The sequence below is a fragment of the Xenopus tropicalis genome, chromosome 2 (assembly GCF_000004195.4).
Source record: "Xenopus tropicalis strain Nigerian chromosome 2, UCB_Xtro_10.0, whole genome shotgun sequence".
Taxonomy (NCBI): domain Eukaryota; kingdom Metazoa; phylum Chordata; class Amphibia; order Anura; family Pipidae; genus Xenopus; species Xenopus tropicalis.
Window position 1 is genome coordinate 50,819,056 of NC_030678.2, and position 20,737 is coordinate 50,839,792.

At 38.1% G+C, this 20,737-nt stretch overlaps 1 protein-coding gene across 1 annotated transcript in view; it reads right to left on the reverse strand.

The window, feature by feature from the left end:
• The window catches only part of camk1g (calcium/calmodulin-dependent protein kinase IG), a 43,094-nt gene extending 24,240 nt beyond the window's left edge, over positions 1-18,854 (reverse strand). The window contains exons 1-3 of the mRNA XM_004910734.3: positions 18,733-18,854; positions 6,343-6,416; positions 1,019-1,077 (exon numbers count right to left, since the gene is read on the reverse strand). Coding sequence (XP_004910791.1) covers positions 1,019-1,055 — 37 coding nt within the window. The 5' untranslated portion in view covers positions 1,056-1,077; positions 6,343-6,416; positions 18,733-18,854. The remainder of the gene's footprint in view (positions 1-1,018; positions 1,078-6,342; positions 6,417-18,732) is intronic.
• Between the last annotated feature and the right edge of the window lie 1,883 nt (positions 18,855-20,737).

Genomic DNA, 20,737 nt, shown 5'->3' on the forward strand with positions numbered 1-20,737 from the left:
TGTCTAACCGTGTTCTTAACAAGAAAAGTTCTGTGTTTTGTGTTCTTTACACCTTTGGAATCAGGCACTAAGATTTGTGTGTGGCAGGGGGTGATATAATTGCATGTCAAATTGCATTTATTGAGTCCTTTTACAGCCAAGTGATGATGCTGAAAGTGTAATGCTCACCCTACATGCACCGATTCAATCGTACAAAACTATGTTTCATACAATTTTCGGACCGTGTTCGAATTATGACTTCATACCATCAAGCATCACACGGGTTTGCCTAAAACCAAGAGGCAGCTACCTTTTTGGGGCCAATTTAATAAAATTCGAGCTTATGTTTTCGAAATTTGAAAAGCATTTTTAAAATGAATGGAACAATGGGATTCTCGCCAGTGTGTGACTTTTTACTGAGACAAAACGCTTGTGGGAATATTCTAGTGTGCTTTTTCTTAAATAATCTAGCATTTGAGAAGAAAAGTCGCACAAGTTTTGTTGCATTTGTTTTTTACGTCTGCATTTTATTTCTCTTGACCTTGAATTTTGATAAATCTGCCCCTTTGTGTGTGACTTTTTTAATTGCTCAAAACTAATAGTGCAAATTACTTAGGATTTAGTTTTGTATTTATCCAAATATTTTGTGAAGGTTTCAGTACTCAGCCTGATTCAACATTTCTTTATTTGAATATATAACATTTTTCTGCTTCTGGCCATAATCAAAATCATTTATTGTATAATGAAGAGAATTATTGGCGACAGAAGTATATTACATTGATGCCATCATCAGTTCTGCATGGCAGCTTTTCTATTTCGTTCATCTGTGTGTTGTTGAAAATCAGCATGAAGCAATTGTGTTTTAATGAAGTGAAAAACAGTGTCTCATGTCAATTACTGAGACAGTCAAAAAAGTATTGGAGAATATGATGCATTTAAGGCCTAACTCTACAGGGTCACCACTTATAAAACTAAGCTGAGTCATGCTTAATACAAGATATGCAGATGCTTTAGCTCTACTATTTACAAACTGACTCACCAACTGGGGAAAATGCAGTCAGCTTGGCACTTGGCATTTCAGCTTCTGACAGAGCCAACCTGAAAGAGACATAGTCACGATTTGAGACATACCTTAAAGTGATACTGATACTAAAAAACTACTAAACTAAAATATGATGTACATTAGAAGTTACCTATAGGTCACGTTGCGCATTTTTCTCTGAGAGACTGCTTTTGTAAGTAATTGTTACTTGAACTTCCTACACCTGACTGTCCCTTCTCAGCCTGGCAGTTATAGCTTCTAATGCTAACGGCCTCCTGCTGCACAAATATGGCAGCCCCCTCATAGAGGAATATGGTGGATCAGATTATGCAATAAACTTTGGAAAAATGCTTTTATGGCAAAATTATAAATAGCATGCAAAGTCAATGTTTTGATATATGTTTCTGGTGTCAGTATCTTTTTAACCAACAGATAATTTATATCATATTTAGTGGCCTATTAAATAATCTTAGCAAACTGGAATATATGTATTAGTAAATATTGCCCTTTTACATCTTTTCCCTTGAGCCACTAACTTGTGATGGGCCTTGTGGTCCCGCAGAGATCATCTCACAGGAAATAATGCACCTCTAACTGTAGGGGAGTAGTGTGAGGGTAATTTGCTGATGTGACCTAACATGTATGAGTTAATATCAGTTTTCGATTTTGCATTACCCAATGCCACATGCTACAAATACAGTAAAAGTTTATGAAAATTATTTCTTTAGATGAAGCAGGTTTATATATAAGAGCTGTTTTATATGACATAGTTTTATATAGGCCTACATTGGGGTATAGTTCCCCTTTAATATGTTGTATTATCAACAGTTGTTTGGCCTAAACAGGTTAATAATAGGGGAAGCATTATATAGATATGATTTCTGCACATTCTCACAGATGCCTTAGACCTCCTAGGTTGGCCAAAGAGGTTGATTGGGGCAGCTCAAAGACAAATTTGGATGAGCTGTGGGATGAACACATATTTGCTTTTCTAGATTATTGTGGTTCTATCCTTGACTGGTAATATCACAATATTTAGACAATGAAGCAAATTCCAAAAACCTATTCATAGGAGCATTGTAAATAAGTGATCATTATAAAGAAAAGGGTGGCGCCACTTGCTGCTGCTGCCCATTTCCATTTTTTGGAATATCCATAGCTGTGCCAGAATTAACATTTACTTCAGGTCACATAGAGTTGATTAAATGTGGTCTTTTTAACAGGCCCTTCCAGAGCTATCCTTAGACTGGATACCCAGGGAGCCTAATCTTAAATCCTAATATATTATATTACCTAATATTGATTTACTATAACATAAACATCATATTTTCCATGCCAGCCTCCTAATTCTGTTAATATTGCTATTGCATAGGGCTATTATTGCGTATTGCACCACAGTGCTAAAATCTTGCACTATTACATATAATTGAAATAGACACAGTTTACTGGTTTGTAACCCAATGACACCTGAAATCACTAAGGTAGTTAAAGAGGTATATAATAAAACATGTAAATAATAAAAACATAAGAGAAAATTTACTTTTTGCAATGTATTAATGTTTGCCAAGCAGAATAACATAAAGAATTTAACTGCACATTGTATATTATGAAGACATGCTTGAAGGGGCCACTATTTGTATTGGAATTCTGCTATCATAGACTCCATTTTAAGCAAATAATTAAAATTTTTAAAAATTAATTTCCTTTTCTCTACCCATAAAACAGTACCTTGTACTTGATCTCTAAGATATAATTAAACCTTACTGGAGACAAAACAATCCTATTGGATTTAATTCATGTTTAAATGAGTTTTTATTAGACTTAGGGTATGGAGATCCAAATTACAGTTTTCCCCTTATCTGGAAAACTGATAATCATGAAAAATGGTTTGCATTGCACACAAGTAATTCCCTTTATTACATTCTGCGAGTATGCAATGTTGTGATTACCACTTATTCTTTCTTACCGCTTCTTCTGTTTATACCATTTCTCTATCTCCCTGTTCTGTGGCCTCAACTTTTCTTTCTCCAAACACCAAAACACCTAATAATGACCAGCGCTGCACTTGAGTTTGCGGCACCCTGTGACCTCGCCACAAATCTGGGACATCCCTTTTGTAATATTTTTATTAGAGGTAAATGGCCCTTATTATTAAAAAGGGGAAAACTATAACTGAAATTCCAATGTAGTTTTCTATTTTATTGCTTAAAGGGGCGTAACCCCATTATCCAGAAAGTTCCAAATTACAGGAAGGCCTCTCCCATAGACTCATTTTCCCATTTTAATCAAATTATTAACATTTTTAAAAATGGTTTCCTTTTTCCTATCCTATCCCAACTAAGATATAATTATTTCTTATTGGGGGCAGAACATTCCTATTTGGTGTAATTACTGTTTAAATTATTTTTTTAGTAGACGTAAGGTAGGAGATCCAAATTACGGAAAGATCCCTTATGCGGAAGACCCCAGGCCCAAGCATTCTGGATAATTGGTAATTTTGAGGTTGTTGGCCCTTTCTTACTTTTCTGGTACATGTATGGGACCTGTTACTCAGAATGCTCAGGACAAGTAAACCCAGTTGGATTGTTTTCCCACCAATGTGGATTTATTCAGCTTAGTTGGGATCAAGTACAAGGCATTGTTTTATAATTACAGAGAAAAAGGAAATCATTTTGAAAAATTAGAATTATTTGCTTATAATGGAGTCTATGGGAGACAGCTTTGCCATAATTTGGAACTTTCCGGATAATGGGTTTCCGGATAATGGATTCCATACCTAGAAGAGAACATGAAAATTTTGGCAACTTTTTCAGTTGCATTGCAAAAAAAAGAGGCAAAATACAACATAGAATCTGCTAAACTAGCTTTAATCATTTACCACTTATTAAGTGTTATCAACAGCTCAGTATACAGCAAATCACTAGAAAAGCTCTTTATGATATAAAATACGCCTCTTAATCTGTAAATGTATCCATCCTGCACATGGCTAATTTGTGCTCTTCTTATCCGCAAAGACAGGAAATCAACAAAGGGCCATAATCCTCTTTAGCAATGAGCCAATATAACCTTTAGGGAACAGAGGAGATTTACTGCCCAAAGCCTTTACTCATCCTGGAGTTACTAGTCCTCCTAGTGTACTGCATGGCAATCTCTGTACTCTATATTAATGTCCATGTGTTTATGCTTTTCAAATTATAGCCAATTTTTATATACAAACGTATTCATCTATTCAAGGACTATAAGAAAGCGTATGCATTTATAGGGTGAAGACACACAGAGCAACTAGTAGCAGCTACTTTTTCACTGCTACTAAACGTCAGAAAATACCCTGTCATAGACAATACTGAGAATTATCTCTGCTAAAACACATGTAGAGACAATTATCAGTGAATGATCAGCATTGTCTATTTTAGTAGCCACCACAAGTAGCTGCTACTAGTAGCTCCATGTGTCTTCACCCTTAGGGCTGTGACACACGGGAAGATTAGTTGCCACGCGACAAAGCTCCCTTGTCGTGCGGTGACTAATCTCCCCGTGTGTCACAGCCCTTTAGGCACAAATTATTTTTACATTACATGGGCAAAATAAATTATATTGATTTCCTCAATTACTGTTTAGCAGCACTCTATCTAGAAAGAAAATCATTCTGTGCTAAAAGCCAGTTGTATGCAAACAGTAGTCATTAAATATTTCTGTAAAAAAAGTTGCCACATGGGATGAGTGCTAGAGGGCAGGGGGTATGATAATGTAAATAACACCAGTAAAGGCTCCTTCACACATAGGGGCCGATTCATTAAAACACAAGTTCGAATCCCGAATGGGAAAAATTCGGATCGGATACGATAATTTCTGAAGATCGCAAATATCACGAAAATGCTTACGAAAAAATCGTATTAGTCATGATAAAATCATATTGGCGATCCGAAAGTCACAACATTTTCGTACCGAACGATTGTAAACAGAGGCAGAACCTTTTCGCGCAAGCATACGGAAAAGTCGCACAAGCGTACGAAAAAGTTGTGCGGGCATACGAAAAAGTCGTCGAAAATATGCTTGGAGCGTTCGTGTCTTAATAAATCTCCCCCCTAGTCTCACTGGTATCTTTTAATATTTATTCTATTATTGCTATTAATTAAAGATTATTAAAAATAATGTATTATCAAGGTCAATTTTTTTTTTTTTTACTTTGTCTTTGAAGTTAGAATTTTTATATTTATACTATTTAGTTAATATACAGTATGCAGCTGTAATCATAAATAAGGGCACCACAGTAATGTAAATAAAAGCAACAGTTTACCTTTTAAGTAGAATGGAAAAAGTAACAGAAAAATATTGGATGGATAATTACTAAGCATGTTTATTGACACAAACTGCTTTATTCCAACACATAACAATAAAGTAACTATATTGTGTAAATAATTATATATAAAGAAAGGGCATAAGTATAGAGGAAGCAGTGACTGCTGAGGAGGCATAGATTGACCAACGCAGTCTTATTCCCCAGCAGTGGGATCCAGAAACATTTAGTTATTCCACTGATACAGCTAGATTAGTTGTCAGCTATTCCTGGTGGTGTCAAACAATGGCTCTGAATGGCTATTTGGTAGCCCCTATGTGTTCTGGCAGCCTACAGGAGGCTCTGTATGGTGAGAAAAACTTGACTCCAAGCCAGGAATTCAAAATTAAGTGCCCGCTTTGAGGCCACTGGGTACAACATACAAGGGGTTGGTGAGCAACATGTTACTCTGATTGGGAATCACAGAGCTAGATAAATCATTATACATTGCTGGTTCTTCTTAAACAATATAATTATGTATAGTTTTTTAACACAGTTACAAATACTCACAAACAGCTTTCACTGCGCCTGATGTATTTGGTGGGTGCTGAGAATATTGTAAAAATTCCATGGTGCACCATAATGAACAGTATTAGCTTTGACCATTTCTGGGCGAATATAAGCAATCTCCTAACTCTGTTCTTTTAGTTTAGTATCACAAACCTACAACCCACTGCCATATTTTTACCTTAAAGGCTTACTTTTAGACAAATTAGGCGGAGGCACATTAACATCTCTAAACTAAAACTTGGTTTTAGTTTAGAGAACTGATTAGGAAATGCTGCTATAATAAAATGCTTACAGTTAGCAAATCAGAACCTACTATAAACATGTCTTCATAGAATATGGTATTAAATGGTTCAGCTTTTCTAGAACAATTACATTTCCTCTATAAAACAGTATTATTTCTACATTTGTTGCTTCCTTATAAATATCAGTAAATATAAGCGTCTGTAAGATGGTAGGAGAACAGACATTTGCTTACCTGGCGTTTGGGACAAGCTGCTCGCCTGTGGTTGCAGATCAGTGCCTCGCTTGGCAAACCTTGGCTAAAGTTTCCTATTAGAAAAGAGGAGGGGAGAGAGTGTTTTCAGATTAGTTAGATGAGCACAAGACAAGGAGTGAGACAGGCATGTGATCCTAAGATACAAAGCTGCACAATTCCAATCTCCTTACATGTGTCTGTTAAAGGTGTACGGGACACTGAGAAGGTCAATGAATATCCCCATTGCAGGTCTGAATTAACCTATTACTCTACTTCACAATTTCATTTAATATTGCAACGCAACAATAAAAAGCAAAGCTCATATTACCACCATTTCAGAAAAATCTATTTCAAATTTATAAACATAATGTATATCAACATTGATTTAATTGATAGAATTAAAACTTGCTTCTGGATAGATATTGCTTTAGGTATGCAATATAGTAGCTCCCATTCATATGTATAAACACATTCAGTCTTCTTTTATATCACTAATTATTTACCAGAAATAGAGCTATATACATTAGTAGTGCTTCTTATAAGCTAAATAAATAGGCAAATGTAATCAATCCATATATATATAAATTGTCATTTTTTTCATGGTATAGGTATTACAGGTATTTCACTGAAAATTGCTCATAAATCATTTTTTGAAGTGTCTTTTTATGGAAAAATCTAATGATTTATGTTGTTTTACTACATACACTGCTGCAAACTACAGGTGAAAATCGTGGTGCTCTGATCCCAGGTAAAAGGGCAGTTTTAGCCAATGGGATGCACTAAGACACTGCCCCAGTTCTGTTTAAACACATTGATTTTCATGGTTTTAAAGGTTTTTAAAAGCACAACTAAACACATTTCCACAAATGTCAGTCATTTATCAAAAGATCCGAATTGAAATAGCAGGAACAAAAAAAAGACATGGAAAAAAATGTGAACATCGCAACTTTTTCATAGTGTCACTCACACAAATGACACACAAATGAAAAATACCCAGAAAATCCCTAAAACCACAAATCAAAGAAAGATCTTCCAGCTGTAAAAGGGACACCTGCCATTGACTTCCACATGATCTCCACAGGTGTTAGATGGAGTATTTTTTGCTTTTGGATTTGTTGTGGTTTTGTTGCATAATAAATCATTAAAAAATTGTGTTTTTTCCTTAAAAAAAAATCATATTTTGGCAAAAAAACACAAATTGTAAAAAAAATATCAACCCTTAGGGGCACATTTACTAATCCACGAATCCGAATCACGAATGGGAAAAAATCGCATTGGAAACGAACGAACGTATTTTTTGTGATTTTTTTGACGCCGTCACGACTTTTCCGTAGCCATTGCGACTTGCGCAAATTGTCGCGACTTTTTCGTAGCCGTTACGACTTGCTCGTATATTGTCGCGACTTTTTCGTATTGAGCGGGCAAACCTTTCAGACTTTGCATGATTTTGGAAGCCTCCCATAGGACTCAATGGCACTCTGCAGCTCCAACCTGGCCCAAGGAAAGTCTCCCATAGGGCTCAATGGCACTCTGCAGCTCCAACCTGGCCCAAGGAAAGTCTCCCATAGGGCTCAATGGCACTCTGCAGCTCCAACCTGGCCCAAGGAAAGTCTCCCATAGGGCTCAATGGCACTCTGCAGCTCCAACCTGGCCCAAGGAAAGTCTCCCATAGGGCTCAATGGCACTCTGCAGCTCCAACCTGGCCCAAGGAAAGTCTCCCATAGGGCTCAATGGCACTCTGCAGCTCCAACCTGGCCCAAGGAAAGTCACGATACTGAAGCTTGAATGAATCCGAAACTTTCGTACTCGGTGCGACGGCTACGAAAAAGTCGTAACGGCTACGAAAAAGTCGCGACAATTTACAAAAAAATCGCAAAATACCGATCATTACGAAAAAAACGCATTCGGACGCTTTTCGGGCTTCGTGGATTAGTAAATGTGCCCCTTAGTATATGACCGCAACTAGTTTCAAAATAGGTAATAAATAATATAACTAAATTTTCTCCAGCGCAGGCATTAAAATGTCTGACAAAAGTCTGAATGTCAGCCAGTAAAACATTTAAATTGTGTAATCACTGGAAATTTCCTTCTCTTGCATTTTCACTTGATTGCATGATGAAAATGTTTTACTGGTGGAGATTTAGATTGCCTTTAGTACAAAGGAATTTTTTGACCGTTTGCTGTTTTTACTAGAAAAGATTTACCATGGGGTAAAAAAACCCAACAATAAATCAGCGCTATAGAAATAAAAATGCTTGGAACTTAATTTCACTTGCATAAAAATGTACCAATGAATTCTTCTGGCCAAAATCTTTGGGGGGCTTTTTGCTAGCTAACGTAATGCTTCAACTGTACTATGCCATGTCCACAATGGCAGCAATTGGTATTCTAAGCTCTAGTCTACATTCTGTTTTTGCCACTCTGTTTGTGTTCTTTGCATATTGCCTCTTAAATGAGACCTAAAGACTTCCATGCTCCTTGTTTGGTAGTTTAACTATTAATGTACTGGAAGAAATTGTAACAATATGTAAAAATCAGAGCTACACATACATTCCAATAGTCCCTCTTTATATAGGATGGTCCTGAATTGTAGATGCCAACCAGTGCAGTAGGCAGAAGAGGCACACTGGGCAGTTTGGGCCAGCACTTGATGCGAACCCCACACAAATCCGGGCGCCTCTAGGCCAGCCCCATTCGTCGCCCCACCCTTGCGCATGCACGAAAGTTTAAGATAGCATACGGAGCAGTGGGGAGAGGTCCCTATTGCTCCACATGGGAGAAAAATGGCAACACTTTGGTGTGGCAGGGCGGCATGCCGCCCCCAAAATTGTGCCGCCCTAGGCCCGGGCCTTTGTGGCCTCTCCACAAATCCGGGTCTGCAAATGGGTGGTCTTACCTGAAAATAGTTTTGGTTTTGGACAGATTGGTGATGTGCATGCCCTAAGATGTCTCAATTTTCAGTTTATGAAAATGGTTTATCTAGCAACAAAGATGTTACTCCCCAGTGAAGACACCATCCTACAACACAGTTGTTGTCAGCACCAGGTGGCACCTTGGCAATACATTTGCCTGCAAACCAACCCCAAAGTGGCAAAGTAGTTAGCATTGCTTCCTTGCACTCTCACTGTACCAAGTTTTAATTCCAGCTAGAATACTATAAATATTCTATGTTCTACCTACATTTAGGTGTATTTTCCACTCCAAAAACTGATTTCATATATTAACATAGCGCAGTACAGAATTATTGGCACAGTGAACATATTTGCCCTGTGCATGTTTATATTTATAAAGCTGGAAAGGATCAGTGTATTTAAGGCAAACATAATTGCACATTTGTATTTGATTGTCCTTAATAGATTTTTAAATATGGCATAATCACAAACTGTAAATATTATGTGCACACTCTGCATTTAAGTTACACCACAATAAGTGGCGGATAAATATATACACTAAACAGAATTTACATTTGCAAAATTATTGTTATCTACAGGTCCTTTTCAAAAAATTAGCATATTGTGATAAAGTTCATTATTTTCTGTAATGTACTGATAAACATTAGACTTTCATATATTTTAGATTCATTACACACAACGGAAGTAGTTCAAGCCTTTTCTTGTTTTAATATTGATGATTGTGGCATACAGCTCATGAAAACCCAAAATTCCTATCTCAAAAAATTAGCATATCATGAAAAGGTTCTCTAAATGAGCTATTAACCTAATCATCTGAATCAACTAATTAACTCTAAAAACCTTAAAAAGATTCCTGAGGCTTTTAGAAACTCCCAGCCTGGTTCATTACTCAAAACCGCAATCATGGGTAAGACTGCCAACCTGACTGCTGTCCAGAAGGCCATCATTGACACCCTCAAGCAAGAGGGTAAGACACAGAAAGAAATTTCTGAACAAATAGGCTGTTCCCAGAGTGCTGTATCAAGGCACCTCAGTGGGAAGTCTGTGGGAAGGAAAAAGTGTGGCAGAAAATGCTGCACAACAAGAAGAGGTGACTGGGCCCTGAGGAAGATTGTGGAGAAGGACCGATTCCTGACCTTGGGGACCTGCGGAAGCAGTGGACTGAGTCTGGAGTAGAAACATCCAGAGCCACCGTGTACAGGCGTGTGGAGGAAATGGGCTACAGGTGCCGCATTCCCCAGGTCAAGCCACTTTTGAACCAGAAACAGTGGCAGAAGCGCCTGACCTGGGCTACAGAGAAGCAGCACTGGACTGTTGCTCAGTGGTCCAAAGTATGTCATTCGGAAATCAAGGTGCCAGAGTCTGGAGGAAGACTGGGGAGAGGGAAATACCAAAATGCCTGAAGTCCAGTGTCAAGTACCCACAGTCAGTGATGGTCTGGGGTGCCATGTCAGCTGCTGGTGTTGGTCCACTGTGTTTTATCAAGGGCAGGGTCAATGCAGCTAGCTATCAGGAGATTTTGGAGCACTTCATGCTTCCATCTGCTGAAAAGCTTTATGGAGATGAAGATTTCATTTTTCAGCACAACCTGGCACCTGCTCACAGTGCCAAAACCACTGGTAAATGGTTTACTGCCCATGGTATTACTGTGCTCAATTGGCCTGCCAACTCTCCTGACCTGAACCCCATAGAGAATCTGTGGGATATTGTGAAGAGAAAGTTGAGAGACACAAGACCCAACACTCTGGATGAGCTTAAGGCCGCTATTGAAGCATCCTGGGCCTCCATAACACCTCAGCAGTGCCACAGGCTGATTGCCTCCATGCCACGCCACATTGAAGCAGTCATTTCTGCAAAAGGATTCCCGACCAAGTATTGAGTGCATAACTGAACATAATTATTTGAAGGTTGACTTTTTTTGTATTAAAAACACTTTTCTTTTATTGGTCGGATGAAATATGCTAATTTTTTGAGATAGGAATTTTGGGTTTTCATGAGCTGTATGCCACAATCATCAATATTAAAACAATAAAAGGCTTGAACTACTTCAGTTGTGTGTAATGAATCTAAAATATATGAAAGTCTAATACAGAAAATAATGAACATTACAGAAAATAATGAACTTTATCACAATATGCTAATTTTTTTAAAAGGACCTGTATATCCCCCATATGTAATAAAAAGCACTAAGTTTGCCCAGGAGCAGCAACCCATAGCAACCAATAAGATGTTTGTATTTAAACAGGTTACCAGTAAGTGCCTCCTGCTGATGGTTGCTATGGGATGCTGCTTTTGGAAAAACTTAGGGATGTATTTATTAACAAGACACTAAGGGGCGTATTTCTTAACATTGGAGACAAACATCACTGGTGAGGTTGCCTATATCAACCAATCATATCTTTGCTTTTGTTTTCTAATTTGTAGGTGAACGTTTAAATCTTAAGGGGTATATTTATCATGCTGTGTAAAAAGTGGAGTGAAGCATTACCGGTGATGTTGCCCAGGGCAACCAATCAGCAATTCGATTTCAACAGTTAGAAAGTTAAAGCAAACCATCTGATTGGCTTCTAGGAGCAAAATCATCGGTGATGTTTTATTCCACTTGCTACACATCATGATAAATATACCCCTTATTGTTGATTGGTTGCCATGGGCAACAGCACCAGTCTGTCTCCAATGCTATAGCCCTTATTGTCTTTTATTACATCGCACACAAATGAATAATGCACAAACAGATGAATATTATGGTGCAAAGGCATTCCTGGGCCCCTTGCCACCCCAAGGTGGCCCATCAGATGCCATCCCCCTGGCCCCAGCGTTTACCATTCAAGCTTTGGAGCAGGGTAAGGGGGGCTTTTTGCCATTCCTGGTAACTTGCAGGGTGCTTCCGTCTGAGGCAAGGTTCTCAGCTTGCCTCATTGTAGCAGCACCCCTGGATAATAAAGGATAATAATAAAAGGTGAATTTGGAAAAATGTGTGTATTAAAACAAAGCCTTATAAACACAAATGTATCTCATGCAATTTGCTGTGCCCCTGTGTATACAATGTATCTAAATAAACAGATCAAACTTGTTTATTACTAATTATAGTATCAGGCTCTGGACTTAACAGCAGAGCTGGAAATACTAATATGCTATAATGACCTGTGCATCATGTGCCTGTTCTGGCTCTGAGCATCTTGTTTATACACGTGCACTGGAAAGGAAACGGAAAGCTGCTTAAATAAACAGTGAGATGATAAGTGATGTTTTTGTGCTGACTCAGATTGCAATATTAATCTATTGCTTAGTTGATCACACCTAGGGGCTGATTTACTAACCCACGAATTCGAATCCGAATTGGAAAAATTCCGATTGGAAAACGAACATTTTGCGACTTTTTCGTATATTTTTTGCGATTTTTTCGGCGCCTTTACGACTTTTCGGAAATTATCGCGACTTTTTCGCTACCAATACGATTTGCGCGAAAAAAAACGCGAGTTTTTCGTAGCCATTCCGAAAGTTGCGATTTTTTCGTAGCGTTAAAACTTGCGCGAAAAGTTGCGTTTTTTTCGTAGCGTTAAAACTTAAAAGGCATGACGTTTTGCGCAAGTTTTAACACTACGAAAAAATCGCAACTTTTTGTGCAAGTTTTAACGCTACGAAAAAATCGCAACTTTCGGAATGGCTACGAAAAACTCGCGTTTTTCCGCAAAAATCGTATTGGTAATGAAAAAGTCGTGATAATTTTCCGAAAAAATCGCAAAATACCGATCATTACGAAAAAAACGCAATCGGACGCATTCGGCCCGTTCGTGAGTAAGTAAATGGGCCCCCTAGTGTCCATGATCATATCCAGATTGTAGCAGAGGAATATACTGAAATATACCCAGCGTCTTCTGTACTCTGATTGCTAGAGCATCTGATGGCACTGTTTATTCAACAGTGCCATCAGATGCTCTAGCAATCAGAGTACAGAAGACGCTGGGTATATTTCAGTATTACTGTGTAAACTATTTAACCAAGGGCCACATTTGCTAGTATGGGTGCAAGTACTAGGCATAATAACCAGTATAGTTACCATACATAAGGGGGCTTATTTATCAAAATTCAAATTTGGGATTTTTTTTCTAATTTGAATAAACTCTAAAACCTACCAAACTCTGTGTGCTTGTTTCTTAAAAAAACTTGAATATAAAAAAAATTCCATCCAACCAAACTGTGAAAAAACAATGCAATGCAGCAAATTTGCATTCTACTCATCATTTTCAATGAGACTACATCTCTAACAAAAATGTAAAAAACCACTTACATTTTGCTACGGCAACTCCTATCGACTTCTGCATGAACTCACAAGATATTTGATGCAAAAGTTTTACACTGGAGTTTTTAAAAATGTTTGCACTTGATGAATATTTGAGTTTTGGAAACCCTAATTTGAATTTGTTAGATGTAGTGCAAAAAAATTTGCTACAAAAATTTTAATTCAGACATTGGTAAATCAGCCCCTAAATGGCTGCACCTCACACCAGTGATTTCATTAACTGCCCTGTGTTTTCCCCTTGGCAAGGTGTAGCTTGCAATCCTATACTTTACACCTGCCATTGACCAGACATAAAATACAGGGCTCTGTTTGCCTATTACACCCAAGTGCACAATAATGCTGGAATTCTGCGCAAAACATTCTTTTTTGGTGGAAAGATTGCAAATAGCACTGCTTTTTGCATCTGCATAGGTTAGAATAAAGGTCCCATATGATTATACTGCTGAACTGGACAATGAACAAGGCAGGGAACTCCATAAATCATGCACAAGGTGGGTGCTGTTGAATTCCTTAGTGTATGGTATTTTAACGTCTGCAAACTTGCAAATGTTTTGATAATTCCTTAAATGAAATGAGAAACAACTACAGATTAAGGTAGAGGGATCGTTTTATTAGACATTAAAGGGAAAATGACCCCCTCATTTGTTTTTTTACTGTGTGGTCCCCTACACAATCCCAATTCATACAGAAGCATGCACACAGGGTTAGGACCTTAGATAGGCTTTCATTGCACATGCACAGAAGGGAGCCTGTTGAGAATCTGGCAGTGGATATAATATTTTTCAGGAGAGGGCAGGGGTTACAAAAGATTGGTGCTTCAAAGAATTGACTCCTTTCAATAGTAACTGGCCATTCAGAATGTAAAAGCTAAATGTGGACTAAGGTGGCATTACTTGCTCTGGTAATGGTGTGGACTGGCATCCATCTTTGCACAATATAAGCTAACATAAATGTGCCCATTACATATGACTTTTATAGCACTAACATATGAGTCTATAGGGCTCATTTACCACCGCAAGGCTGTTTTTTGCCCACAATCCTGTGTTTTTCCCAGAATTCCAGCATCATTGCAGTCACAAGGTGTTGATGCTCTTGACCCACTTGCACTGAACCAGTATAGAAATGCCTGTTCTCCACTCGCTCTGCTACCCGGAAATTCACATGCCTACCACAAGGTAGTCACAGAAAGCACTTTATTATTTAGAAACTTTATTATAACAAGCATATTGCACATAACCAGTCTAATCTATTTGCAGAATATTTGGTGAAACTGTAATTATCTAAATATTTGCAACTAACACCAACTTTATTCTTATGTGTTTTATATTCCTTCTAATTTTATAGAGCATACAAACCTTACAGATCTGAGGATATGATATATATATATATATATAGTATATATAATATAGACTAATATGTTTATGAGAGGTCTTGGCTTCTTCTGATCTTAAGGCCTACACACAGTACTTTCAAAACTAGTAAGCTCTTTGCCCCTATGGAGGGGGCACTTGTTTAAAGCCCACTTCAATAGTTAAAACATGAAACTAAATGAACAATAAATGAGTAATGCTGCATTTTATGCTTAATAAGAGCTAGCAAATAACTGTTGGGCAGATCATTTACAATTTGGTGCTTACGCTAAACCTAAAAGAAAGTGTTACCATGTTTAACTCAATTAGAAGTGAAAAATCTATTCTCGGTACCAAAATGTTTCTCGCAGGGATCTGGCAGTTAGTTTAATTAGCTGGGACTGGGCTTGATAAATTGAAAAATGAAAAAAGCTGCTTAGGAGTTGTATTGTAAACACAAAAGGTAATTAAAAATTAATTAGCATGGTAGTTATTAGACTGTTAATGGGCCTGATATAAGGAGAAAGATGTGACTGTGTCTGACATGCTCTGGTGAGCCTGAAAACATACAGGCTGCAGAAGTAAGGGGGTGCAGACTCTAATTCAGCTTTTAATTATATTGTAAGTGAATAATAAATATAACATGAATAAATAAATATTTCAGAACAGTAGTTCTAAGTGTATTTAAAAGACATGCAAAGGCTATTTCACTGGGGGGGTGCCATAATATTAGACACCCCCCAGTGAAATAGATTGCTAAATTTTTTTCTAAGTCTGGTGCTTCTGTTAGGAGAAACCACACCAGCCTAAATCTTAGTTCTGTGCCTACTGTGCGCACTTTTTTTTTACTTTTACATTCCTTGTGAAAATGCACATGTGCTGTAGAGTAAACCAGGCGAAACCTACTTACTGAGCAAGTGCAGAACGCCTAATGGCGAAGGGAACAAAGATCTAAGTAAGGAAAGGCTGGTGTTTAGGTACAGTTTTCTAATATCACTGGCCCTGTATGCTAAAAGTGCCCATAAAGACTTACTTTATGCAGTATATGTAATGGTAACAGCAGTCCATTCAGTTTTGTTTTTAGCAACTTTAAGTTGTAGAGTCATTAAAATATTCCAATATAATAATAAAGGTATTATTTTACCTGGCTATACAAATGTGGTACTTTTGTTAAACGGCAATCAGTACTATAAGAAATATTCTTGTGAAATAAAGTTGGCTAATAAAAGAATTAGCTGCTCCTGTTGCAGTGGTTTATACACTCTTTGGATTCAAGCCCCCTTTGTTGCCCATGTATAGTCGATACCCCTTTGCTCAGTACTGTCCAGCTTACATGTGGTGGGCCAATAATATCTCATATAGTATGGTTGAGGGCAAGATTAAATTAAAATGATGATGTCATACACATACAGTGATGTCTAGGGAGCCTTTGAGCAGACTGGGGCCATAAATGTCCTCTGGAGGCCCACATCCGGCTGGTGGGCCTCCAGTTGGACAGCCCTGCCTAAACTCATTGCAAAGTTACAAATAAATGAAAATCACTTTCTGTACATACTGACATACAAAAGTATAAAATCACCATAAAAAACAGTCCCCACCTTCATGTTGGCCCAGTACAGATAGATTTGGGCCCCCTGGTAGGGCAGCCCCAGAGATTAGGCACCTCAGTTCTAGTGCAAAGAAATGTTGGTCGCCTACCATCCAGAATAAAATTCTAACATATGACCCTCTCATTTAAAGCACCCTACATCTCCGATTTTATCTCTAGATATCTCTTGTTACACTCCTCTACTGACCTACTTCTCAACTCATCTCTCATTACCTCCTCACACACTCGCATTAAAGCCTTTCCAAGGGCTGCCCCCCCTTCTCTGGAATTCGCTCCCACAATCTATCCGACTTTTTCCCAATCTTTCTGCCTCCAAAAGATCTCTAAAAACACATTTATTTAGAGAAGCTTACCATCATCAGTTTAGCATAACCTCAGTAGGCTGCTAAAAGCAATACCCTTGTGTCTCAAACATTTCTCCTTACAGATTGTAAGCTCATTTGGGCAGGGCCCTCTTGACCTCTTATTGGTTGCTTTGTATGTAACTCTGTATGTCCAATGTATGAAATACACATATTGTACAGCGCTGTGGAATATATTTGCTCTTTATAAATACATGTTAATAATTATAATAATAGTTAAAAGGTTCCATTTTTAAATCTTACCTACTCTTTTATGCCTGTCTACTCTCGCAGAGTGAGAGTGTGGGGGAGCAATGAATACCAATGCAGAAAGGGGCAGCTTAGGTTGTAAGTTGCACAGAACCAATTTTTTTCTTCTTTTTTCAGAGGGGCCCAGCAGAGACTGTTACACCACTGGTTATATATATTTATATACAGGAACAAAAAGGAGCATTACCCTTGACTGTAAGGCTAATCTATCATCAGTGTATCTATCTTTATCTCTCTATCTATCTATCTATCTATCTATCTATCTATCTATCTATCTACTGTATCTATCTATCTATCTATCTTTATCTCTCTATCTATATCTATCGTGCCTAGGGTGCAATGGTGGGGGAGCAATAGGCATGTGTCTTTTTTACCTACCCCTTGTTCCCCCCACCCCCATTTTCAGCATTGGCGCATAAGTGCTCTTTTTCGCACATGTGCTCACATACACGTGCGCGGGGGGGGGGGGTGGATAGGCAGTCTGGCTTGGGCCAGCGCTATATAAATATGCCAACATTTAGACAGTGGATTATGAGCCAAGGTGATGGTGATGGCTCATCTGTCTGAGCTGGTGTAACTAAGCTTGTTTCTTTTGCCTTGAGCAATAAAAAAAACAAACAAAAAAGCTTTCATTGAAACGAATCACTGAAAAACAGCATATCAATGTATTTTAATGAAAAGCACATTTTTTTTTTATCAAGGTACACTTACTTTCCCAAGGCTGGCCATCTCGCAACCAAATGAATTTGGCCTTGAGGGGAGAAGCAATGCACCAATATCTGAACATTTACTGTGATACCTCTGCTCACAAGCTGTGTTACTGCTCACTTGCTGTAATATGTAAAGCATTTAACATTACAGTTGTTTCGCTTTTTTATGGTGAACAAAAAAAGAACAAATGACTTTCAACAACAAATGTAAAAAATATATAAATGTAAATATATAAATATAAATAGTGGCTGCCTCATTTACCTGTGTGTGTGTTTGCTTAAGAGTTTTACAATAAAACACCTAAAGAGTAGATGCTGCATCTTGAATGAACACACAGAGTAAGACAAATCATTTCATAGCTAATTTCATAGCTAAAATATGTGTTCATCCATTTCCATATTACAAACGGAGCACCAGTTAATGTGCCTTTCTTGAACAGAACATGAATTAACACTTCATCAGCATTTTGCATGACAGAGTTCTGCAATACCTTATACAGTAGTTTGTCTGAAACAGGATTACTATAATAATCAAAGAAATATCCTTATCATGCTGAGAAACTGGAAACAAATCATGTTTAGAATATACATACTTTGACGTAGCTAGAAATAATATACAATGAGAACCTGAGCGTATTCCGGATTCTATGAATGAACATTCACACGTGAGAATGAGCACTGCAGAGAAACACACACAGCTCCAGCTTTCACTACTCCTGAGCTAAACTTACATCTAATGAGGCTTCATACAGGTTTCATACACGTTCTAATATGAGATACAATTACAAACATGCACCAAAGCACTATAGTATATATCAGGGAGATACAACTGCAGACTCATGACAACTGCGCAAAGATATAGTATTAAATCACAATGCTGCTGTAAATATCCTTACCAAGAGATCAACGTGGAGTTCAGCCTCTTTGTTTTGGAAGGATCAGGGAAACTGCTGAAATGTTTGCTTTGAAAAGAATCTACGCCAGTAAACCTGGTGCACTGCTACCAAGAATCAGAAATTAGAGGGGAGGAGAAATGATTTCTTCCTAGTGGATGGTTACTAAGCAGCATTGGAGAGGAGGATGCAATGACACATACCATACACTACTGATTCACTAGTTGCTGTATCCATCTCTATTTGCATGCAAAGGATGGATCAGCTGAAAACGGGGAAAAACAAACTATCACTGCCAGCAATGTTATACCATCATATAGATTAAATCTCTGCAAATTGGTGTCCCAGGGCTTTTTCATTTGTGTCGTATTGGTGATTGCTGTGCCTGTGCATAACTGCAGATAGCGTAGTGTAGCGAGAGAGTTGTCTGATATATATCTGCACCTTGTTATGTACACTATAGCGCTCATGGACAAACACAATAGCAAGGAGAAAAATTGATAACAATTAAGTTTTATTTACAAAGGTACTAACGCCTACACTCGCTCCTGGAAAATTGCCCCTGGCATTGATGCACTGGTACAAGGGGGTTTGAAGAATTCCATGCAGTTGTGTAATAGTTGCAAGGAAAAGGGTTTATCCTGAAACTTAAACCTGCCTTAAGCTGCTGGGAGTTCAGTGGTTCCCTTACATGGTTGTATCTACATGTGCAATGGACTTAGTGATACTATCCCCAACTAATCAAAATTTATGCTGCAACTTGCACAAGATTTTCTGAAGTTGCAAATAATTAGGATTATTACACAGGAATTCTTAGAAATGGCTGCAGTACGGCCAAAAATACAGTGATTTTTACAGATTTGGGATCTGTTATCTGGAGATCCGTTATCCAGAAAGCCACAAATCAAGGGAAGGCATTCCCCATAGAGTATTAATCAAATCATTCAATTTTAAAAAAAAATGATTTTGTTTTTATCTGTACTAATAAAACAGTAAATAAAACAGTACCCTACTTTTCAACGCTTAGGGGCGCTTAAGGTTGATAACACTTAATGCATAGTTTTATGCATTAAAAAGGGTTTGATAATTAAGTACCGATTCATAATTTCGCATGCCTTAGTACTCATATAGCATGCACAAAAATCACAATTATCTCAAAGGATTAAGTGTGACAGAGTGTGTGCAGGAAGGAGAGGCCAAAGAATCAGTGACTGGAGAGAGTGGGGTGGAGAGGGTTAAGGGTGAAGACACATGGAGCTACTAGTAGCAGATATTTGTTGTGGCTACTAATTAGAGATGTAGCGAACTGTTCGCCGGCGAACTAATTCGCGCGAACATCGGGTGTTCGCGAATGCGGAAATTCGCGAACTATTGGCGATGTTCGCCATTTTGGGTTCGCCGCGTTTTTTTTGCGCCATGTTTTTTCGCCTCGGTTTTTTCCGCCGCGTTTTTTCGCTTCGGTTTTTCGCCTTTGCGTATACATAGGAATAGCTTGCGTTTTTTTTTTTGGCGTTATTTTTTTGCTTAATCCTGCATGCCACTGTCCAGGTCGTGGCACCCTTTAAACAACTTTAAAATCAGTTTTCTGGCCAGAAATGGCTTTTCTAGGTTTTAAAGTTCGCCTTCCCATTGAAGTCTATGGGGTTCGCAAATTTCGCGAATATTCGCGAGTTTTGCCGAAAGTCCGCGAACGGGTCCGCGAACATTTTTGGCGATGTTCGCTACATCCCTACTACTAATACAGACAATGATGATCATTTACTGATAACAGTCTCTACATGTGTTTTAGCAAAGGCAGTTCTCAGTATTGTCTATGGCAGGAGATTTTCTGGAGTTTTGTAGCCATGAAAAAGTAGCTGCTACTAGTAGCCCAGTGTGTCTTCACCCTAAGGGACTGGAGCAGGACATGAACTAAGGCAAGAACAAGAACAGGATAGAACAAGTACAGGGGTGAAACAAGGACAAGACAAGTGCAGGAACAGGGATAAAAACAAGGGCAGAGCAAGGG